The following is a 20,612-nucleotide window of genomic DNA, read 5'->3' on the forward strand; positions in this document are numbered from 1 at the left end:
ATTGCAAAAGACTATGACTTAGTGAGCATGCAGAAAATGTCCTGCAGAGCATAGATGAGGACTAACCAGCATAAGCTCATCCAGCTGGTTGGCCCTTAGAAACAGCATGGGATCTCTCGTCATAGCCAGCTTTTTACAATGATGAAAAATCCTCTACTGAACTGGAGAGACTGATCAGGAAAGGGAGCTGAGATAGCAGCCAATGGAATAGGTAGTTTAGTACAAAATGCGCCTGTCCAAAATAAATCGTGCCGGGTGCAAAGATCAAGAGCAGCTTACCAGCCTCAAACAACTGCAAGAATGGAAGCCTGCCAAAAAAAGGCATTTGTTGAAATAAATAGAAACCAACACATCAGAAAGGTTTTGGTCAATATCAGATTAAAAAAAATAAACTTCGTTATATGAGACAAATGGAGCAGAATATCTGATCTGATGTCAAAAATGTGAAACAAGTAAAAAGAGATTTTGGATTCCCACCAATATGCAGACTGAGAAATAGTCAACAAGGCATAGCGACACCACACCACTGATTTGGATGGGCAATTGCTGTGTAGCGTATCAGTTTTAAACACCGACTTGTGCTCACAGATGCACATTTTTTTAGAGGTGCAGCCATATTTCAATTTGCATGCTACTATACTTTCTTCTTCATGCAGCGGAGTATGCAAAAGAAGTAAAGAATGCTACCCTATTGTAAGGTATTGGGGAGGTTTGGGTGGGGAGACATACCGATGGACCTCTGCTCCACAGTAAGGCCTAATTCTCCACGGTTGTTTTTCATCACTAGAAGCTCATGTGCAAGACGAAAGAAGGTATGTCTGCATTCGTTAGGCTGGGGTATGTCTTTTCTCTGGCACTGGCATCATGTTATCGACTTGTGACACAAGGTGTGAGCTGTCATGTGAATCAATTTAGTCCCATTTGCCTTTTTGAATGCACCTTATGGAGCTCTCTGGTTTAAAGTAAGTTATTCAACCCAAAAGGTACGTTACCAAGACAAATAAAGGGTTCTTAATGCCCCAGAAATTCAAAAAGTATGAACAGATTGAAAGCAGAACAAATATGCAATTACAATAAAGAAAACGTATAAATATGTTCGATGCCACCACTTATGGGTCAGAAGAACATTTAGGTCTTGAGTTTTGGCCCTTATATATTTACTGGGCAATGACAAAAGATCACCTTTATGAGGAACTTTTAGGGCAAATACTAATTAGGTTTTCAAACATCTCCACCTCTTATTATTACAGGCACCATCAAATCTACCATAACACACACTTTTTGGTACTACAGACAAAGGAATCTTTAATTAAAAAATATTCAAGGGATTACTATTTAATTGATATCTTTGACGCAGGCCTAATTGTATCTGCCGTTTTTGGAACATTGTCCATTTAAAGGAATCTTCCATTTTGGAATCTGCCATTTTGAGAGGTATTTACTTTTTGAGCCCTCACTGCCGTCCAGTTTAATAAGACTTCATGAAAGAAGCTGAACTTGGGACATTTAAGTATGGCCTTTAGTACCTGGAAGGTTTGTTCGGGCTGTGCCTTCAACTCAATTCCTTTACGTTTGGTTATACCAAACGCTGTATTTCCAGCAACCTTCTTTATTTATCAGTTATGGCTAAATTCACAGCCTTACAACATGAAGCCAGTCTAGTAGGTGCCTATTAAGTTAAAATGCTAAAATCAGCCTTGCTCCAAGGCACTTGCGGGTTGTGATCACTCCATAAACTGCTGCAAAGACTTCCTATTGCTTCCCCATTTAAACAGTACTTTTAACCTATGAGTCGCTACATAGTGAGGTTACAACGAAAGTCCTCAAACTGCTAAACCTTCTCAATGTTTGCTGAATTTTTACAAAAGAGACACAAGCTGCATCTTCATTCCACAATGTGTTATACCTTTAGAACATAGCTTTAAACATAAAAAATATTTAGTTTTTCAAAAAATACAATGGGATCACTATTTTAAAGTTCATATTTTTCTGTAAAAAGCTTAGCTAGCACTGCATTCTTTCATAGAGCACTTGTTACACAATATGCTGAAAGTGCTGTTGAGGTGCTAAAATCTGAATGATGGCTATTAAAAATCAGAGGGTGAGAATTTGGGGGAAGGAACAGGTGAGGGTTAGGTTGAAGAGGCATGGAGGAAGCACTCTGTCAAAATTCTGTTGTCAACATGGCTCCTTCTATTGCAGACTTTATAAGCAATTTATCAGTACAATATTAAAGCCTACTGTATTTGAGGCCACCACATTCTCATAGAAAAAGAAAAAAACATGGAACAAAAAGTAGTCTAAAAAGTGTTGTGATTACAAAGTCACATATTCCAACAGTACAAAGTGAGCTTGAAAAGTCCTTTGGGATGTCAAGTGTAGTGTCCACATTATAAAGAGAAAAAGAAATAGAAAGCACAAACAGGGAGAAGTTTCCCTTTTGGTTTATCACAGCGTTGTTTTTCTTTTTTTTTCAGTTTTTATATTTTTTATTTTCATTTTTCTTCTTTTTATTTGGCACAGCTACTTAGGCTGTCATAGTGAGCGAGCAAGTTCTGCCATATGAAACCAAAAAAGTGCAATTTCTGAAGATGATGCATTTCCGGCTTCAAAGTTAGAGCGTGGTCCAAGGTGGTGTCATTACCACCCCTGTGAAATGACTTGTAGTCTATTTTTTTATTTTTTGATGTCACCTCCATAAAGATCATGAACAAAATACTTTAGGTTTCTCTGCAATAGACAGAAAATTGAATTGTACATTCTGACTTAGTCAAGTTTGTACGATTCTGGGAGGCTAGCAAAAGTTGAATGTCTAATCCCACACACACTGATGTGGTCCATCTTTGAACATCTTGTAGAAAAGTTCCATTGTCACTTCCGCAAATCAAGAACACAAACCTAAAAGAAGAGAAAAGGAACAATTATAAATGTGTTAAAAGAATGTTTCTTTACACTTTTTAACAGATACGTGTTGTTGACTAACTGTAATGAAGCAACACTCTTAATTATAAGGAAATGCCCCTTTCCAATCATGTTCCTGGAACACAGTGCATTACAATAAGTAGTGTTTTGTCAGAGGAGAAGCCACTCATACTGGATCCAAATTCAATTCATCCATCATTATCTTGGCTGATGGTGTGCTACAGTAGCTGCTAACTCCATTCTGTGTTTCATAATTGTGGTAGTAGTAGTGTGTTTGCTTGATACCATTTTTTTGCTGGGATTAGTTATTTCCAACCTACAATGAAGAATCCATGAAGGGAAAACGTAGATGCTGGATCATGTTGATTAACTAATCCTATGCTCAAAGGCACTCTACTTGGACTTGCCTATACATCTGTGGTACAGGCTATGATTTCTATAAACCTAGGTCCTAGATCAGAAAATGAAATGTCTCAACAGCCAGCTGATTTGAAGTGGTCAGCAGTGGGGGGGGGGGGGGGGGGTAAGTTAAAGGTTTACATTTTTCATGAAAGGAATTCTGAGTAAGGATGCAAAACAGTAAGGGCCTAATTACTAGTCTGGTGGTCCGAGGACCGCCAGACCTGTGGTGGCAAGGCGGTGGCGGTCCATCCACCACCGTACCAGAGGTCCGACCACCCTATTACGACTTGGGCAGTCGGATCATAATTGGACCTCCGTTAACTGGTGGTGGTGCGGCGGTCAGGGGCTATGTAATATGCAGGTAGTACTGCTGCTGTACCACAATATATATTTCAAGTTTCAGGACTGCCAGCGGTTTCATGGAGGTCTTTCCTCCACGAAAATGCTGGTGGGGCTGAAACAAAGGGAGCCCTGCAGGGTCCGCTGTGCCTCCTCAGCCAGAGGATGCATGCAGGAGGGCACAACATGTGCTCCCTTCAGTGCATGCACCCAGGTTTCTGAACGACATACACTTTCAAGTCCATAGAGTGCAGGAACCCCGTGTGGTGTTCCCATTGCGGAGCCTCTTTCAAAGGGACCGCCGCCTTTGAAAGACGCATTGTAGCAGGATCTCCACCCCGCCCACTCGCCAGCTAACAAAATTGTCTGTAATCTGGTGGGCGGGCGGCAGCGACCTTCAGCGGAGCGGTGGCACAGAGGTTGGCACCACTGCACCACCGCTCCTACAAAAGTCGTAATTAGGCCCTGAGTGATCAGGTGTGGAAGTTTAAATATTTGTGTTGAGAAAACTGACCTTAGTGAAAATTCCCATTGTGAACTCCACTTGCGTAAGTTTTGTTTTATAATACAGCCATAAGTGATCCCAGCTCATCATGCCAGACCATGAGAAACAGCCCATACCTCCAAAGGCTGTGCATGTGCCATGTCCAGCTCTAGCCTGTGATACTACGTCCAATGTTAATGCTTTTTCTCCCTAGCAAAGCTAGTACTGCACATTCATTGTGTAGGATATAAACAAAAATATAATTTACTAAAGATGAATTCGGAGACGCAAAGGTCACAGAGACACAGTCTCAACAATGCATTATCTGCGAATTGTGAGGAAAAGAGGGCATCGCAGTCGCATTCCCCTAGTCCTAGTGGGACCACAAGTACACTCGTCAATGATTTGTTATCACTCATGTGGTATCAAAGTATTCAACTGTTACTGCTTGTGCTTGTTAAGTTGGTAAGCATTCGTATTGTGAAAGGTCTTCATGAGGGACAGCTTACACCGTGTGAACAGCATGTATGGCAGGGTGGCATGGGGGAGCAAGACATCGATTCCATGAACCACTGCATGCTTCCTCAATGTTCTTTTGCAATAGACTGCTTTGTTTTAGCAAACGTCCTGGTCCATCTGAGGCACAGGGGCTGCAATACAGGCATGTAGCACATACAAATGGCTGCAGAGATGGAGTTCTGCTGTCCTTTGGTGTTCTCCATCTTTGCATTCACAGCTGTCAGCAAACAAATTACTCATTGAATCCTCTCGTATGATTGAGGGTTGAATTTTTGTTAATCTCCAAAACGACTCTATGCACTGGGCTCTTTGATGCAAGCCTCTGGCAATGCGTGACTTTTACATTTTTAATCAATTATGTGAGGCTTTTACACAGAAAATGCCCTAAATTCATAAGCACTATCTGCTAGCACTGAGCTGCAATACTAAAGCAGGACTGACTTAACTGCAAAATTCACAGAATTAATTTTAAACTGCAGGATCAGATTTAAGTTTTTTTTGTCGCAAATACTAGTGGATTGATAGACCAGGCGGGAGGATCATACCTCCTACTGAGCAAACTGTTCAAAGGCTATGACAGTCAAACATTACAATGGGCTAAGTCCACCTACCTATCATAATAATGTTAAAGGTAACCAATTATATAGCAAAGTGCATCTGCTAAACACTTGAAAAACGGCACCTATGGTTGCTCAACTGAATGGTAGTCATTTTACTGACTTAGGATAGATAGAATGCTGTGTCTGTCGTATCATGACTAATGCTGCAAAGGAATGTGTCTTTTTCAGTCATAAACATCCCCTTCTTTACTGTGAAAATAAAGGCAAAATCCCAAGCATTCGCAATTGTTTCTCGCAGTCGACATAAAAGCTAGAGGACTACTCAGGAGTCAACGCATCTTCCTAAAAAAACATGAACAGTATCATAACTAATGTGAAAGCATCAGTGTTTTTGTTCTATAATGACTTGTAGAGGAAGATTCATATTTTAGCTCAGAATTTTTGTCACCATAATCCATAACTAACAATTGATGTCCTTTAAGCAGCACTGATGAAGTAAGCACACGTTGAACTAACCTGCCATTCAATGATGTTGCAGCCATTTTAATTAAGCTTTTAAAAACGTTTAACAAGCATTTGCAATGCAATAGGTCTCACAATTTGCGAGATTTTGATCTAGTGGCATTGTAAATGACAATGCCTTTTATTTCTGTGTTTAAAAAACCTGCAATAATAAAAGGCTTTTTCATTTACAATACCAATAGGTCAAAGTTTCTAAAATGCAAAGCCAATTGCATTGCAAATGCCTGTTTTTTACAAGCTGCCCATGCTGCGCTTTCATGTTAATAGTAGTAGTAAGTAAGCTTTATTCGATAAAAAATCATATCATAAAAGCATTTCATACACATTTTTTTTTTTTTAAAAGCATTAAAATAACAACCATCAACATAAGAACATTTCATAGCAGCATATTAGATGTGAAGGCTCAGTCATTGGATTAACAGTTTCCTTACAGTCCTAAGACGCCAGGCCCAGCCCAAAATTTTTGCCATACAGGTAGAAAAGAAAGGTCTAGCATCTGTACGTAAAATACGCAGTGCTTCTAGATAAGAACGAGTTCCCAAACACCTGCAGAGGGGCTTCAACCACCTACGTCTCGGGGCTGCATAAACATTGCACTCAAACAGCATGTGGGACACAGACTCTATCCTTAGGTCACAAAAAGGGCAGTAGGGTACAGTTTGGGCCGGCGGTTTCCAAGTGGACGTAAACTCACATAATGGGAGCACCCCCACCCTAAACTTGATGTACAATGATCTGTCCCATGAGCTCTGGATAATATCCAAATAAGGTTCCCTGGACGGTAACTCTTTCATCAACAAGAACAGTGATACAGATTTGCAATGGATTGTACTGCAAACCCTCTCACTGTCTACCCATGCCCAATAGACCTTTTTGAGCTGTTGTTTCAAAGGTGCAGATTTATTAGCCCAAGCCTCTCCTAATCCTAATTTGTGCAACAACTTCTTGACTTCTCTGAGCCAGATGATTTTATGCGAGCCCGGCAGCGACATAATGTCGTTCAGGGCTTCTGCATAACTTCGAAGCTCAAGCACGTTCCAGATTCTGGACCATAACAGTAGTGGACGTAGTTTCGCTTGATCGCAAATAGCCCGGGTACCTGCAACTAGGAGCTATGGGATGGTTGGTGTACTGTGGGGCAACCCCATAAGGTCTTTGTGAAAGTTATTCTCAAGACGAGCCAGAGTGTCAACTTTATGAGTGCCCCACAGTTCGGCACCATAAAGTGCCGCGCTCACAACCCTTGCCCTATAGATGTCCAGGGGCGCCCCAATAGGTTTTAATGATGAGGCTCGCTGCTCCTTGAGCAAGGCGCCTGCCACCCGTTTGTGCGTCAAGAATACTTTGTGGTGATGTGCCTTCCAGCTCATAGTGTCACTGATGCGTATTCCCAGGTAATCAAATTCTTTAACGCGGTCAAGTGGAACAGAATCTAGGAGCGGAGGAGAGACAGATTTTTTGGGTGGATTAAGAATCAAAAATTTAGTTTTCCCTATATTTATGGCCAAACCCCTTTCATCACAAAAGGCCTTAAAGCTGGAGAGCAGCGATTGGATGCCCATTGGGGATTTCGAAATAAGGAGGGTATCGTCCGCGAACAGGAGCGTTGGAATTTTCCTACCAGCAAGGGTGGGTGCATCTGATGGCTGCTGAAGTAAGTGCTCCACCACTCCGTTGATATAAAGAGAGAAAAGAGTGGGGGCAAGCACACACCCTTGCCTAACGCCCCTGTCCACAGGTATACGAGATGTTTTCTCTCCCTGAGTACCCCATCTAATTTGTGCAAAATTCCTGTCGTGGAATTTTACAAGGAGCGAGAGCAGGTATGGGGGAAGGCCTAACCCATCGAGGACGTTCCATAAAAGTGCTCGTGGCACTAGGTCGAACGCAGTCCGCAAGTCAATAAAGACCAAGTACAGACTGCCCCCTCCCAGCACCACCACTTTCCAATAAATCATCAGAAGGCGGAACGTCTGCTCGATTGTGCCTGTTCCTGCTCTGAAACCCGCTTGAAGATCTGACAGGATATTGTTTTCATCGGCCCACTGACTAATTCTACCCAGTACCACTTTTCCTGCCACCTTTTGGGAAGAATCCAATAAGCTGATTGGCCGGTAGTTCGCTGGATCGTCCCTAGAACCTTTTTTAAAAATGGGTACGACTTCAGCGCCCCTCCAGGAATCTGGAAAAGCACCGCCCAGTAAAACCTCATTCAAAAGGGAGGAAATTAATCTGCTCCAGGAAGACGGGTAATTCCTGATTAGATCTCCTGGGATCCCATCAGGACCTGCCGCTTTGTTTGGAACGATGGATTGAATTGCTCTTTCAACATCCAAGCTAGTAAAAAGCTCGGCCTGGCACAAGGGAGCAAAAATAGATTTAGGCAGTGAAACCATGGGTGGGACCCCTGACTGGAAAGGACCTGGAGATGGTGCAGAATATAGTTTCAAAAAATGGTCAAACCATATGCCCCCTGGAATGTTACAAGTGAGCTGTTGGTCAATCGGCTTTTCCCTGGATCTTAGAAGGTCCCAGAACCCCTTGGCGTCCTTCCTGATACTTGCCTCTACTAGCTCTCCCCAAAAATTAGAATCGTATTCCTGCTTGGCTACAGATAAGGTTTTTTTATAATTTTTCCTAACGGCCCTAATATCAGCTGCATTTTTGGATTTTAATGTGGCCACGAGTTCCCTCTTAGCTACGCGACATTTGCCTGTAAACCACTTAGCTGATTGTTTCGCGGGGCCCCTACGGGTAGATTGGGGAACAATGAATAAATTACTCAATGCCAAAACAGTCTCGGTGTATAGGGGTAGAATCTTAGTATCAGTTCGTTCTGGAGTGTCCATCCAAGACTCTACTCTTTCCAAGATAGTCCCGGCTTGGGTCATCCTTGTTTCATCTGCTGAAACTTTTGCCCACTTCAGTCGCCTACTACAGTTTGTGGGGGCTAGTTCGTGGGTAGATTTCCAGTTATGGCCCAAAGGGCCTTGGTTTCCACCCTGCCAAGGAGATAAAATAGTTAGTGATAGGGGATTATGATCACTATCGCTTGAAGCTATAACCTCCATGTCTTGGTGATGTTGCCAGAGGTTATAGTTAAGCATCACAAAATCAATCCTTGAAGTGTGGCCTGGTCTGTTGTAGGTGTGGGCACCTGAGTGGTCGGATTTGGAGCGCCCATTTGCTGCACGCAAGTTGTGCTCCAAACAAAGAGCATTAATCTCGATGGCATTTTGCGTCCATTTAGGGATCGGGTCAAGGCTAAGAATAGGGATGCCTCTCCTAGAATCCTCCTCAAAAGTGTCCAAGATGTCTTCTCTGGCCAGGGGTTCGAAGCAACAATTGAAGTCGCCTGCAAGCATTACATAAGAGTCCACACTGCAGGCTGCCAAATTGTAGTCTAGGCCTATAGAGGGTAGATGGGATACGCCACCTTTGGCACCCCTCAGGTAGATATTGAAGAGTTCCAAACTTCTTCCCCCTTTGTGGGTTATTGTTAACCACTGGAGATCAGGTGACTGGGTGTTTCTTACTTTTGTTCTAAAGTCCAATGCAACATTGATCCAGATAATTAGGCCGCCTGAGGGGCGACCTTTGGAACCTTGTTCCTGGGCAGCGGAGATAAAAAAAGTAGAAAATCCCACTCGGTGTCTTGGCTCCATGCACCAGGTTTCCTGGAAAAGACAGATGTGATATGGTTCCAGGAAATCATTCCATTCAGGGTTGTTAAAATTACGATCAAGACCAGCCACATTCCAACTTAAGATTTTTAAGGCAAAGTCACCAGATGAAAAAGCATTGGAAAGAACAATAGGCCTGGGAGAGACAAACGTATTCTCAAGTTTAGGGGACCTTGCGGATAGCTCAGATTGCTGGTTAGAGGTCACAGGACAACCAGAAGACGATGGACCTGATGCTTCGATAGGGATAGCTTCAGAGTGGGACCTATAAAGTAGGTACCGCCAATCTTCCCTGTCAGGAACTTTAATTGTATCAGATGTGGAGGGTTCCCCTACAAACCGGGGGCTAGATGGACCCACCGCTTTATTTATTACAAACTCTCTACAGGAAGAGAAGTGGTGAGGGTTTTTAACACAGCTGCAGAGGGGCGGGGGGCGGCAGCGGGGAGAGCGGACCGGAAGTTGGCAAATGGTCTTGCAGGGACTCCTGGGCAATGGAGTCCCCTGCACGCTCGCAGCCCCGCTGACCACACTCACCCGGTAGCCTGTTGCAGACCTTCACCCGTGTCCCGGTGTCCAGAGGCGCGCAGCGGCACCCGCGAAGCGGGTGCGGCAAGTAGTGGGTGGAGTCCTGAAATGCCTGGAAATGCCGCCGTGAGTAATGCAATTTGCCAAGTGCGTCCGTGCACAGAAGAGAGTCCCACAGGAAGAGAAGTGGTGAGGGTTTTTAACACAGCTGCAGAGGGGCGGGTGGCGGCAGCGGGGAGAGCGGACCGGAAGTTGGCAAATGGTCTTGCAGGGACTCCTGGGCAATGGAGTCCCCTGCACGCTCGCAGCCCCGCTGACCACACTCACCCGGTAGCCTGTTGCAGACCTTCACCCGTGTCCCGGTGTCCAGAGGCGCGCAGCGGCACCCGCGAAGCGGGTGCGGCATGTAGTGGGTGGAGTCCTGAAATGCCTGGAAATGCCGCCGTGAGTAATGCAATTTGCCAAGTGCGTCCGTGCACAGAAGAGCGTCATGTTAATAGAGACCACACCACTTTCTTTAGGTTAACCGTTTCTAAAGAAAGGTCTGCAACCGCTATCAAAGTGAAAATGTGGTATTGGGCGCTTTTACCAAAGAAAGCATTTGTTTGTCAAGTTGACAAACAAATGCTTTTTTTTGTAAAAGCGTCTGTGAAAGCTCACATGGCGCACTAAATGTGCTGAATGTTGCAAGAAAGCATGCATTGCCTGCAGTAGGAGAAACTCATTTAAGAAAATAGTCCTTACAGACTAAATAAGATGTACCGTGTAACAACTGAAGTAAAAGGGCCAGTCGTCATGGGAAGTTCCAAATAAAGACAAGGCGATACTAAGGAGGGACTAACAAGCCAATTAACGAATTCGAAGCTAGCATTTAGGAAGGACAATGACAAGTCAATGTCAAATATGGGCGGAGAGTGGGCGGGGCTTTAAGTACATACTCCAATACAGCATGCCTCCCAGAGCAGCGCATGCGCTGTCCAGGCTCGACTTAAAAAGCACCATGCAATATTAGTCTTACCTTGGTGCAGGAAAGGGTTGCTCCATGTTTTTTTCCATCCTCATTTAACGGTACCTTTATATACAGTTTGTGGCAGGGGATACTCCTGTTTGTTTAGATACGCATCAAAGTTTGTGTGTAATATAAAAACCAAATATTCAAGTTTTCTACTGACTTTTTCTAATGATCACAGACCAGACACATGCCGTTTTTGCGGCCCATGTGCAATACTTAAGTTTGCACCTGAAACACTCTAAGACATGCTGAACAAGTAGAAGCAACTACCACCAGCAATAAGTGAGTTACTATCTGCAGAAACCGTTTTGCAACATGAACTATATTACAGCCTCACGTCGCTTAGTTAGATTGAAAATGCTGCTTTTCTCTATGTTTTTAAATAGTGGACGTCATCAAAGATCCTGTCCACAATGAGACACACCTAAGATGTTGAATGTGTATTTAATGCTATGCATATACTATAAAATAATGTTGGTCCTCACTGCACGTATGTTAGAGATTAGAACCTTCCTACATACTTAAAACACCACATGTCCTGCCTGTGCCTCTGCTCCTGATGTTCAATGAATACAGTAATATTTTATGACTGTGGGTGCATACCTTCAAGCCTTTACTCTGGATAAGCCCAGTAAATGTTGTTATGTTAATTTCTAGAGCACAGCTAATCAACCGTATCCAGGCACTGAGTAGGGCAGGCCTGAGATGGGAGGAGGAGATCAGGCCTGTTTCGTCTGAAAGAGCCATGTTTTGAGGTTCTTTCCGAAGTCCCTGAGGGAGGGGGAGGTTCTAAGGTGTTTCTGGAGTGTGGTCAAAATGGGTCAGTGGTACCTTTTTGAGTGTTTTTTGGGACCTGCCCTTAACTCCAATCCAGCATATGTAGAAAAACGTTAAATGTACGGTTAGATCCATCTGGCAAGATTAAGCCTTGAGTTTGTCATGCCCGGCCGCTGAGAGCTCCCAACATCCCCCTTCTACTGCCCCAGTCAAAGTGTTATATCTTTGAGAACATGGTGCATTGGGTGAAAAGTGACTAGGGATGTGCGAGGGTGAGGAGCAAGCTAGGCTTCAGATCTCTAAAATGTTGTACCCATTTGTGGTGTGCCAGAAACAGAGGCGCTTGGACTGCAGCCAAGCATGTGGTCAGTCACCTTGGAGGAGGTGAAGCCACAGCTCTAAAGAGGAAAGCATTGGGACTGTGCCTTTGGTGAGGTCAGGCGTCCTCTTACAAGTATGAAGAATATGCAAGACCTCAAAGGAGACACCTGCCTGGTTGCGGCTCTGAGGAACACCCTACAGCAGGGAATCCATTCCCTGAAGCAATGACAGAGAAAGGTGACTCACAGAAAGCAAGCGGCTCAACATGAGGGAGTGAGGTGACTGAGTGAGAGGGGTTAGGGCAATGATTAGTGGGCAGAAGCAGGACTGTGCTGAGAGGTGACCCGCTAAGAGTGTGGTACAGGTCTCCCCATAATGATATCAGCCTGAGATCTATCACTGAACAGATATGAGTGCTGAGATTCGTTCACATATGAATGAGAGGAGGATTAATTTTCCCATCTAGCATCACCATAGCATCTTGGCGTGGTGTGCTGGTACATGCAGTGTAGTTTACCACCATTCCCCATGATATTGAGAAATATGCCGTTCACACTTGGAAGAGGGGTCTGAATTTGGTGACTCACTCAAGTCCTCCCTTGATGCTCTGTAATTCAAAAACACATTCTTAGAGTGCATAGTGTGGTGCCTGACCACTGGCATTTCATGCTGCGTCATCTGAGTGTGGATGTGCAGACTCCAGAACTTTAGCTGTTGGGAATCCACATAACTGAGACTGATCTCAATTCTAACACATTGTGGGGCTCTCATTAAATGTTTAAGGCCCTTGTGAAACTCTAACGCCAAGGAGCAAGCCCCCCCTAACACAAAAGACATGCATGCAGCAGAGTAACTCGCCATGCAATGCACAAGCCGAGATACTGCCATCTCTTGCCATAATAGCGGCCCCGGACACAAAATCCAATGCTAGTCAACCCACTATGAGAGAATTCTCATCTCTACTAGTGAAAAAACCCATAGAGTTGGCCTCACTGAATTAAGACGTATTTTTAGTGATGAACATAGCCAACAATGTCTAAAAAGTTTAGAATATGGTCAACCATTTAGAAGTGAAGAGAGACAAAAGTAGATCAATCTGTGGAATAACAAATACAACTACTCGAAGATACAAAGACCCTGCTGCACATCAGAGAGGACCCTTTCAAAAATAGATCTTTCCAATTTGGACAATCTGCATTTCCAAGGAATAGCAGTGGCTTTCAAAAGTTGAGGATCGTGAGGTGGTCGTCAGAATTTCAAACTCGGATATGCATAACACGCACTACTGGACCCTCTGATTTCCATTCAATAATATCTTTTCAGTTCTATGAATATTTGGAGGGGAGTGGTGGTGTTGCAATCTAACCTTTATGCATCTTTCATGACTACGAGTCACTATTGCAGGTAACACAATACCTACTAGAACCTCTTCCCACAGTAGCAAACACATTGCTTGGGTCTCCCTATACACTGTGAATCCTGAGAGGTATGCTCGGGGCCAGAGAGGGGGAGGGAAGGAGAGTTATGATAGTAAACAGATTCTAACTTTATAAAACCTGAATTGATATAGACACAGTTGAGAACTTTATAGACTTATGTTTCTTGAAAATATACTTTGTTATCTTTAATGTTACAGATAAATTAGAAAAATCATCTCCTAATGAAGGCTCTTATCCCAAAACGTGTCAATGACCGCTCAGATTGTTCATTGAGGAAACAATTCTTAATTTTCCTTAACATCAGAATACATAGGAATTGTTTATATTTATAAATTAATAAAAAACATTGCAATTTTAAAAGACTCTTAGAAATGGATTGTACTGCCATCCATCTATAAGGTGTGCAGTACTACTGGAGGCGACACCTAATATCTTTGTTCCATATATTCAAATACCCTGGAAGGCAGGGATTTTCACAAATGGCACACTTAAAATCAACGGAATGCAAGTCACAGAATCATAGGTTACTGGGTATGCCTAGTGGCCTCATGTACCACCCCAATTGCCCTCTGACAGTAATCTTTATTGAGTAGTACAGTAAAATTGGAGAAAATTAAAAAACAGGTAAGGACAATCTCTATTCACATGGTATGGAGAGCAGTGCCTCTTGCATCAGCATACTATGGCACCAAACCACTTCTTTGGCATTGATCCTGAAAAGTACAGACATCTCATAGATGAGGGTAAAGTCTGACCAAGAATATGAGGGGATTAAATACTCAGACTAAGGGGATGTTACACCAGGAGATCCTCAAGGTTTCTCAATTAGCACTGAATCGGGAGATGCACAGCTTTCAAAGTGGCACAAATCAATGAAAGTCAATTAATTTCTAAGAATTACCCAATCCAAATTTCACTTGAACTACACTTCTCCAATGGTGATTGTGCTGCATTCGTTTTAGTCCTCCACTCCTTTTTCATTATGAGCCCTCATATCACACACGCAGGTGAATTGTGACCACACATCCTGAGAGTGAGACTAATGTGCTTTCAATTATCTGTGACAAAAGTAAATTAGCAATGGCCTTGAAGACACCAGAGATGTTTTGGGTGGTTTGGACTTTAGCTAATAAAGAAGATATGTAGAGCGCAGGTTTATTCTTTAGCCCACTCCAGCACACTGCAGCTTGACCAATGTCAATGTGCAGACTGTTCTTTTCAAATTGTTATTCTGTCTTGATCTGCTTCTGTACAGCGCTCTGATACCAGAGCTGACCTGGCCGCATCAAAAAAGAAAATCATAAAAAATTATAATAAACACATATAGAAAGGTAGAGAGGGAGGCCAATCATTTGAATGTGGCACTAATCCAGGAGCACTGCTTCAGCAGGGACCTGGTCAATGTATTTTTAGATTATATTTTTTTAGTGCACTTAGATGCCATCAACGTCAGCCTGTAATGTGACTTGAAATGCTCATTCTGAACCACGAGAAACGTTAGAGTTTATTTACTCTGATGAAAAAGTACCTGCATAGGAAAGTGCATAAGATACCCTTTTCCGGATTGGTGGTCAATGCATTCGGCTGAGGGTATCAAGGTATTAGAGCTTATCATGCTCAACTTTAAGGATTGGGAAAGTCTTCGTCCAGAGGAGGGCCTGAATAAGTCAGGAATTATTGCAAGGCAGGTGTCGGTCAATGTACACTACCAGATGGCATAAAACTTGCCTTCCTTCAGGAATTTAGTCATTCGCATTAGAGGAGCATGGAAAACCTTGGTTTCAAAGCAGGAACATCTTTGTACCCTGGTTTCCATCTGAAAACAGGAGGAAGACTTGGCTTTTTAAATGGTGCCGGAACGCCTCACTTTGTAATGACTATTGAAGGCTTCATTTCTATTTCAGTGAGACCTTTAAGAAGCCCAATAGCACATGTAGAACCATGCCTCAGTCCTGGTGAGACAATCGCCAACTGCATCAGACAACGTGGTCTGAGTATACACCAGGAAATAGGTTCTTCAACACAGGGGAATGCATACTTATTATTGTGGGAAAGTGAAGAGGGCCAAAAAGGTCTGAGAGGCCTTACCCTTAGGCGCAAATCAAGTATCTCAGTGTTGGGAGGGGTTTCTGCTGTACCAGCGAGTACTCATGAGTGAAACAGTTGTATCATTGGTAAAGAGTGACATTTCAATAGCAGCAACTCCAGAAAACCCCAAGCAGATCAGGAACTTCCAATATGCCTAAATCCAACGTTTCGTATATAAAGCCATCAATCAAACACCACGGCTCACACAATTTAATACAAGACTTCACTCATTTTGTTTTTAGATAGACTTCAAACTTCTTCCAAAAAGGTCTGGTTCTGCTAGGTGACTCTATTGGGTCATTATGATTCTTTTCATGTTCCTCAGCCCCCTTCTTCTTTGATAGCACTGTACCCGCTCTTGTTCCTTCTCTTCCAGCCGTTTCTGTAGAAAAATACCCCTTCTCCAATTTTGCAATGGGCAGAAATACTGGAACCTGCAGGATCAATACATTTTCAACTGCCATGTGTGCCATGAGATATTTCTGAATCTTAACAGGCGGAAGGCACAACAAAAAGCTTAAGTAAAACATTGCTTCCACCACCAGTGCTCACAAAAGTGGTATTTGAATCCAATTATAACATTGAATGTTAAGCGCTTCGTTGAAGACAATGGAGTGCTCCAGGCTTCTAATGGCTGGTAGAAACCTGGAGAACAACATTTCAATGTGTTTTTCAATTTCACAGCCCCCACAGCCCAAGGGGATTTAAACTCGGTTGGGCTCAGGGAGGCCTTTTCTTTTTTTTTTTTTTTTAAATCGAACATTCTGCCCTCTAGAGGCGGAATATTTGAATAGCTTTAGAGCCCTCCAGAGCAGACTCTACTGGCCATTAAAGGCCAGCTACCTTGTTAAAGGCACTCACTTCGTCTCGAGCCTTTAATGGCTGGTAGAGCCTGCTATGTTGAGCTCTAAGGCTATATTCCGTCGTGGTCTCATATGTACCGCAAGACGGCAAATCGTTATTACTTCTTAGTACATTGGCACCCACGCAAATTCAAATATTGCATGATCCATAACAACATTTTCTATGAATACTAATTGGAGTCCAGAGAAACACAAGTGAGCAATAATGCTTACCGAGCCGTCTGATGCGCTTGCTCCCACTTTATCTCCTCTAGCGTTCCAGCAAACTTCAAATATTCCTCCAGTGCCTCTGTAGCTGTGTACTAAAGCTCCATTCTAAAACGAAAGAATAGCTTTAGTCAGTAACTACTGATTTCATCATGTATTTTTTTATTATTACCTGGTTGACAGTATGCAAATATGGCGAAGAACATGTTCAAAGGAGCATGGAGAAGAAACTCAAGCTCGGAGGACAAACAAGCTTACCTCCTGGGAGGATGACTATTGTTTTACTGTCACAGGAGAAAATGAAACACTCAAGTTCAGAAAAACGTGGAGGTCTGTAATTAGATCTAAAGCACTGGCAAAGAGAACAGGCCCGGTTTTAATGTGGCAACAAAAGTAAACACTGGCATTCACAATTGCTGGTTACATTTGTTGCAGCTACAAATGCTGTTTATCAATGGAAGCCTGCCCTATTGGACTTTGACATGCTGGAAACTGTAGCAAAATGGATTGCCTACTGGATAAAATGCACATTGATGATAAAGAATTTAACATGACAAAGAGTGTAATGAGACACAATATAGTCCATCATGCATTACATTTCATGAACTTTCTAGAAGGTGGAATGATACAGAAATAACCAATATTATGTGGTGAGCGACTAAAACTGTTCTCGATGGAGTCAAGGCCAACTCTTTGTATGTATTAAAGACCTGGCAATAATACCTAAAGCACACAAGCACTGTCATGCCTGTCCTAAACAAGAGGGCATGTTGATTTTCTGGACAGAACTCAGGCCCAGGTGCTTAGGCAGTCGCCTGTAGTGCCACTTGCTGGGTGCCGGTTGGATGTCAACTTCACCATCTTACCTGCACTGTCCAGAGTGAGACCTGCAATTATATTTTATTCTTTCTAAACTAATCAGTAAATCTGCTCTTTGTTGTCGTCAACTGAACTAACCTCACATGGCAATACACTTCAACAACATAATTTTTTATATTTTCTGAATTCAAACACTTATAATTTTGCATACTTGCTGAATGAACTGCTAGCTCCTAGGTTCACTTACAATACCTGCTGTCTTGAAAAATATGTGCGTTTTGTTTTTCATGTAACATATTCACAGCTGCCAAGTGAGATACATTCAGTAAGTTCTGCTTTTTAACCAAAAGCACTTTGAATGCTGGGATTTTAATCCAAAAGTTTATAAAGACATAAGTTAAAACGCAAGCCCCAGAATCCAAAGTGGAGTTGGCTAAAAAGTGAGATCTGGCCAAAATATTCCCATTTCGCATGGGTCTCATAAGCAGGTAAGTAAAAAATAATTTATTGCTGGCTGACTGATGATTCCTGTCACATCATGGATATCTAATTCTGAAGCATCACATTCATTTGAACTTAACTTTTCACTGAAGTGTACTGGAGACTGAAATAAATCTGGGCATTCTCTAGGTTGAGGGCTCCAATTGAAATAATATAGGTGATGGGGTTAAGCCTTAGAGAGGCCTTTACCCAGAGGACCATGTGTAGCCGCCAACTCACAGTTTTCAATCTCAGTAAGACAGCTGCACGAGTAAGTGTCTGGTGCAAAGGTCTCCACATAACCACCAGAAAAATTGTGGTTGAACCCTAAAAATGAGACCCACTGTCAACCCTTGGTTTATCTGAGATGATCTTTAACTTCGATGTAAAACAGTCCACTGAGACCCCATTTAGTGTAGCCTTTAAATCCTAATTGTTCAATGGGTTTAAAATGTACCTCTTCGCCTCCCAAAATATCCTTGCTGTAGTGCCCCCACCGCTTCCACAAAAAACACATTGGAAAGCAGTCTCTAAATTCTAGACAGTTTTCACTGATGTTTTTGGCCTAGTGTGCCTAAAAAATGCATCATATGCATGAATTATCCGACAATTCCTAGGTGAAGAAACTCCCTGTTAAGTGGTTTTTAAATCTCCTCAGGTTTTGCCAAAGCAGCTGCCATAATTCGTACAATATATGCTATAGGCACATGCAAATCAAAGAGGTGGGGCTGAAATAAAATGTGCCTTGTCTACAGCACAAGTTACTTGGGATGGTCCTATGCCATAAAATACATATTCTGCTCGTACCACCGCCCCTCTCTATAAATAGACTGAAATGAAGGTTTTCCATGCAGTGGGTTGCAGATCAAATCACCTTAATATAATCTACTTCATATGGAAAAAAATAGCCTACTCGAAATTAAAAACGAAAAACAGACAAATTATAGATTTTAATAAAGTAATCAAGATTTGCTACCACCTCAGGGTGAATGTTTACAATCGAAATTGCACCCACCATTAATAAATAGGTAGCAGGAGCATGATGGTTTACCACACCTTTTTTCCGTAGAAAAGGCAGAGTGACAGAGTGAGTGTATTCTATAGGGGAAGGCACACACTATCCAGACGTTTTCTTGGGTGTTTATTTCCATGCTCCCATGTGTTGCTGTCTAGATATCTACTACCTGTGCATGTACTACCAGCTGTGTTAAATGAACTATTTCCTATTGTTCAATTTCATGCGTGGTCGCCACAATCCGCAACATATTCCCCACGACCCTCCTCCCCTGCCCCACTGTCAGAGCCTCAGTCACTCTTATCTTCGCTCCTAGTAGCTTTCAGGTGTAATTCTTCAGCTAGTGCATAGTCAAGTACATCTCTTTGTCAGTCACTTTCCTTAGCACCTTGAGGTAGAAACCAGCTGATAGCTATGCATCACTTTGTCAGCACTAGGCCCAGTGTTGCCAACCTATCGCAGATTTTACCATTCTTAGGCTTTTTTTTAATAATTCCCCTGAAGGCAGTAGCGGCCTATGCAGGTAAGAGCGGTGGGGCCGGGTTGGGGAGGGGGGAGTATTCGACAAACGATCATGAGAGAAAATGAAATAATTAATTTGTCCCCGTCGTCATCGTTTGACGAAAGCCCCCCCGCCCCACTGCTCTTACATGTATGGGCCGCGGCTGTCTGAAGGCACTGTTTAAGAGAGACCTCCATCCTGATACCTGTTACCCTTCTATACCACCACTTCCCAATAATATTTTACTGCCTCACAGTGTGACACATTTCGAGCAGCAAAGCTAGCACATTATGCATGTATTTATTTGCTTTGTAGCATGGGTTTGCGACAGACTCCTATTCTGCTCTGAGCACCATGAAGAAAAGATGAAGTAGGAGGGGGCTGAAAGTGGCCTATAATAGTAAATATGATTCATAGTACAATGCAGAAAGTCAAGGCTCTTCCTTGAATATTTCTGCAATGGGAAATGTTTTAAGCATGCTAGTTTTAGGTAGGGCACCCATTTATAACCTATCTGTGATTAACACATTTCAAGGTGTGAAACATATGCTGGTTTCAACATAGAAAAGTCAAAAGAAGGTATGCAAATACAGTAAAAACTGTAGATACTGCAAAAAAGTCAATCCTGGAGTGCCATCATTTTGCCGCTTATAATTTCATGATCAAAATTATCCTACTGCTGAATCAATACAAAGTTAATAACCGTGGCCCAATACCCTCCTGCTTTTATGAAACTACACCTGATCACTGTCGCTATCGGAGGGGGGGAGGTCATGCGGGGAGTGGAGGTCGGGCAGAGAGGTTGCGTGGGGGGATGGGACAGTTTCATTTAATAATAATAATAAAAATTAAACGTACCTTTCCGCTGGCCGGGTCCCACGTCTTCTCTGTTTCTGCTCTCCTGCCTCAGGCAGGATCAGGAAGCGGACGCAGACAGCCAGGCTCCCTCCTCTAAGCCAGTCACAAGGCTGCAGGCAGCGTTATGATTGGTCGGGACTCCGCCCAGCCAAGGCGTATGGGGAGGCCATTTTCTCTATGCAGGCTGAGACGGGAGGGTTCGCATGACTGGATTGGGTGGCCCCAGAGAGCCGACCAAACAGTCTTAGTGCACTAGGGACTGGGCAGGCACA

The 20,612-nt window shown here is 43.0% G+C and overlaps 1 protein-coding gene across 3 annotated transcripts in view; it reads right to left on the minus strand.

Moving 5' to 3' along the window:
- Nucleotides 1–2,296: 2,296 nt before the first annotated feature.
- The window catches only part of LOC144772966 (F-box-like/WD repeat-containing protein TBL1X), a 952,308-nt gene continuing 933,992 nt past the window's right edge, over nucleotides 2,297–20,612 (minus strand). For all 3 annotated transcript variants that reach the window (XM_078657676.1, XM_078657675.1, XM_078657677.1), the window contains 2 exons: nucleotides 16,673–16,774; nucleotides 2,297–2,898 (listed from right to left, as the gene is read on the minus strand). In XM_078657676.1, the coding sequence (XP_078513802.1) occupies nucleotides 2,872–2,898; nucleotides 16,673–16,774 (129 nt within the window). In that variant the 3' untranslated portion in view covers nucleotides 2,297–2,871. The remainder of the gene's footprint in view (nucleotides 2,899–16,672; nucleotides 16,775–20,612) is intronic.

This window comes from Lissotriton helveticus, chromosome 8, assembly GCF_964261635.1.
Source record: "Lissotriton helveticus chromosome 8, aLisHel1.1, whole genome shotgun sequence".
Taxonomy (NCBI): Eukaryota; Metazoa; Chordata; class Amphibia; order Caudata; family Salamandridae; genus Lissotriton; species Lissotriton helveticus.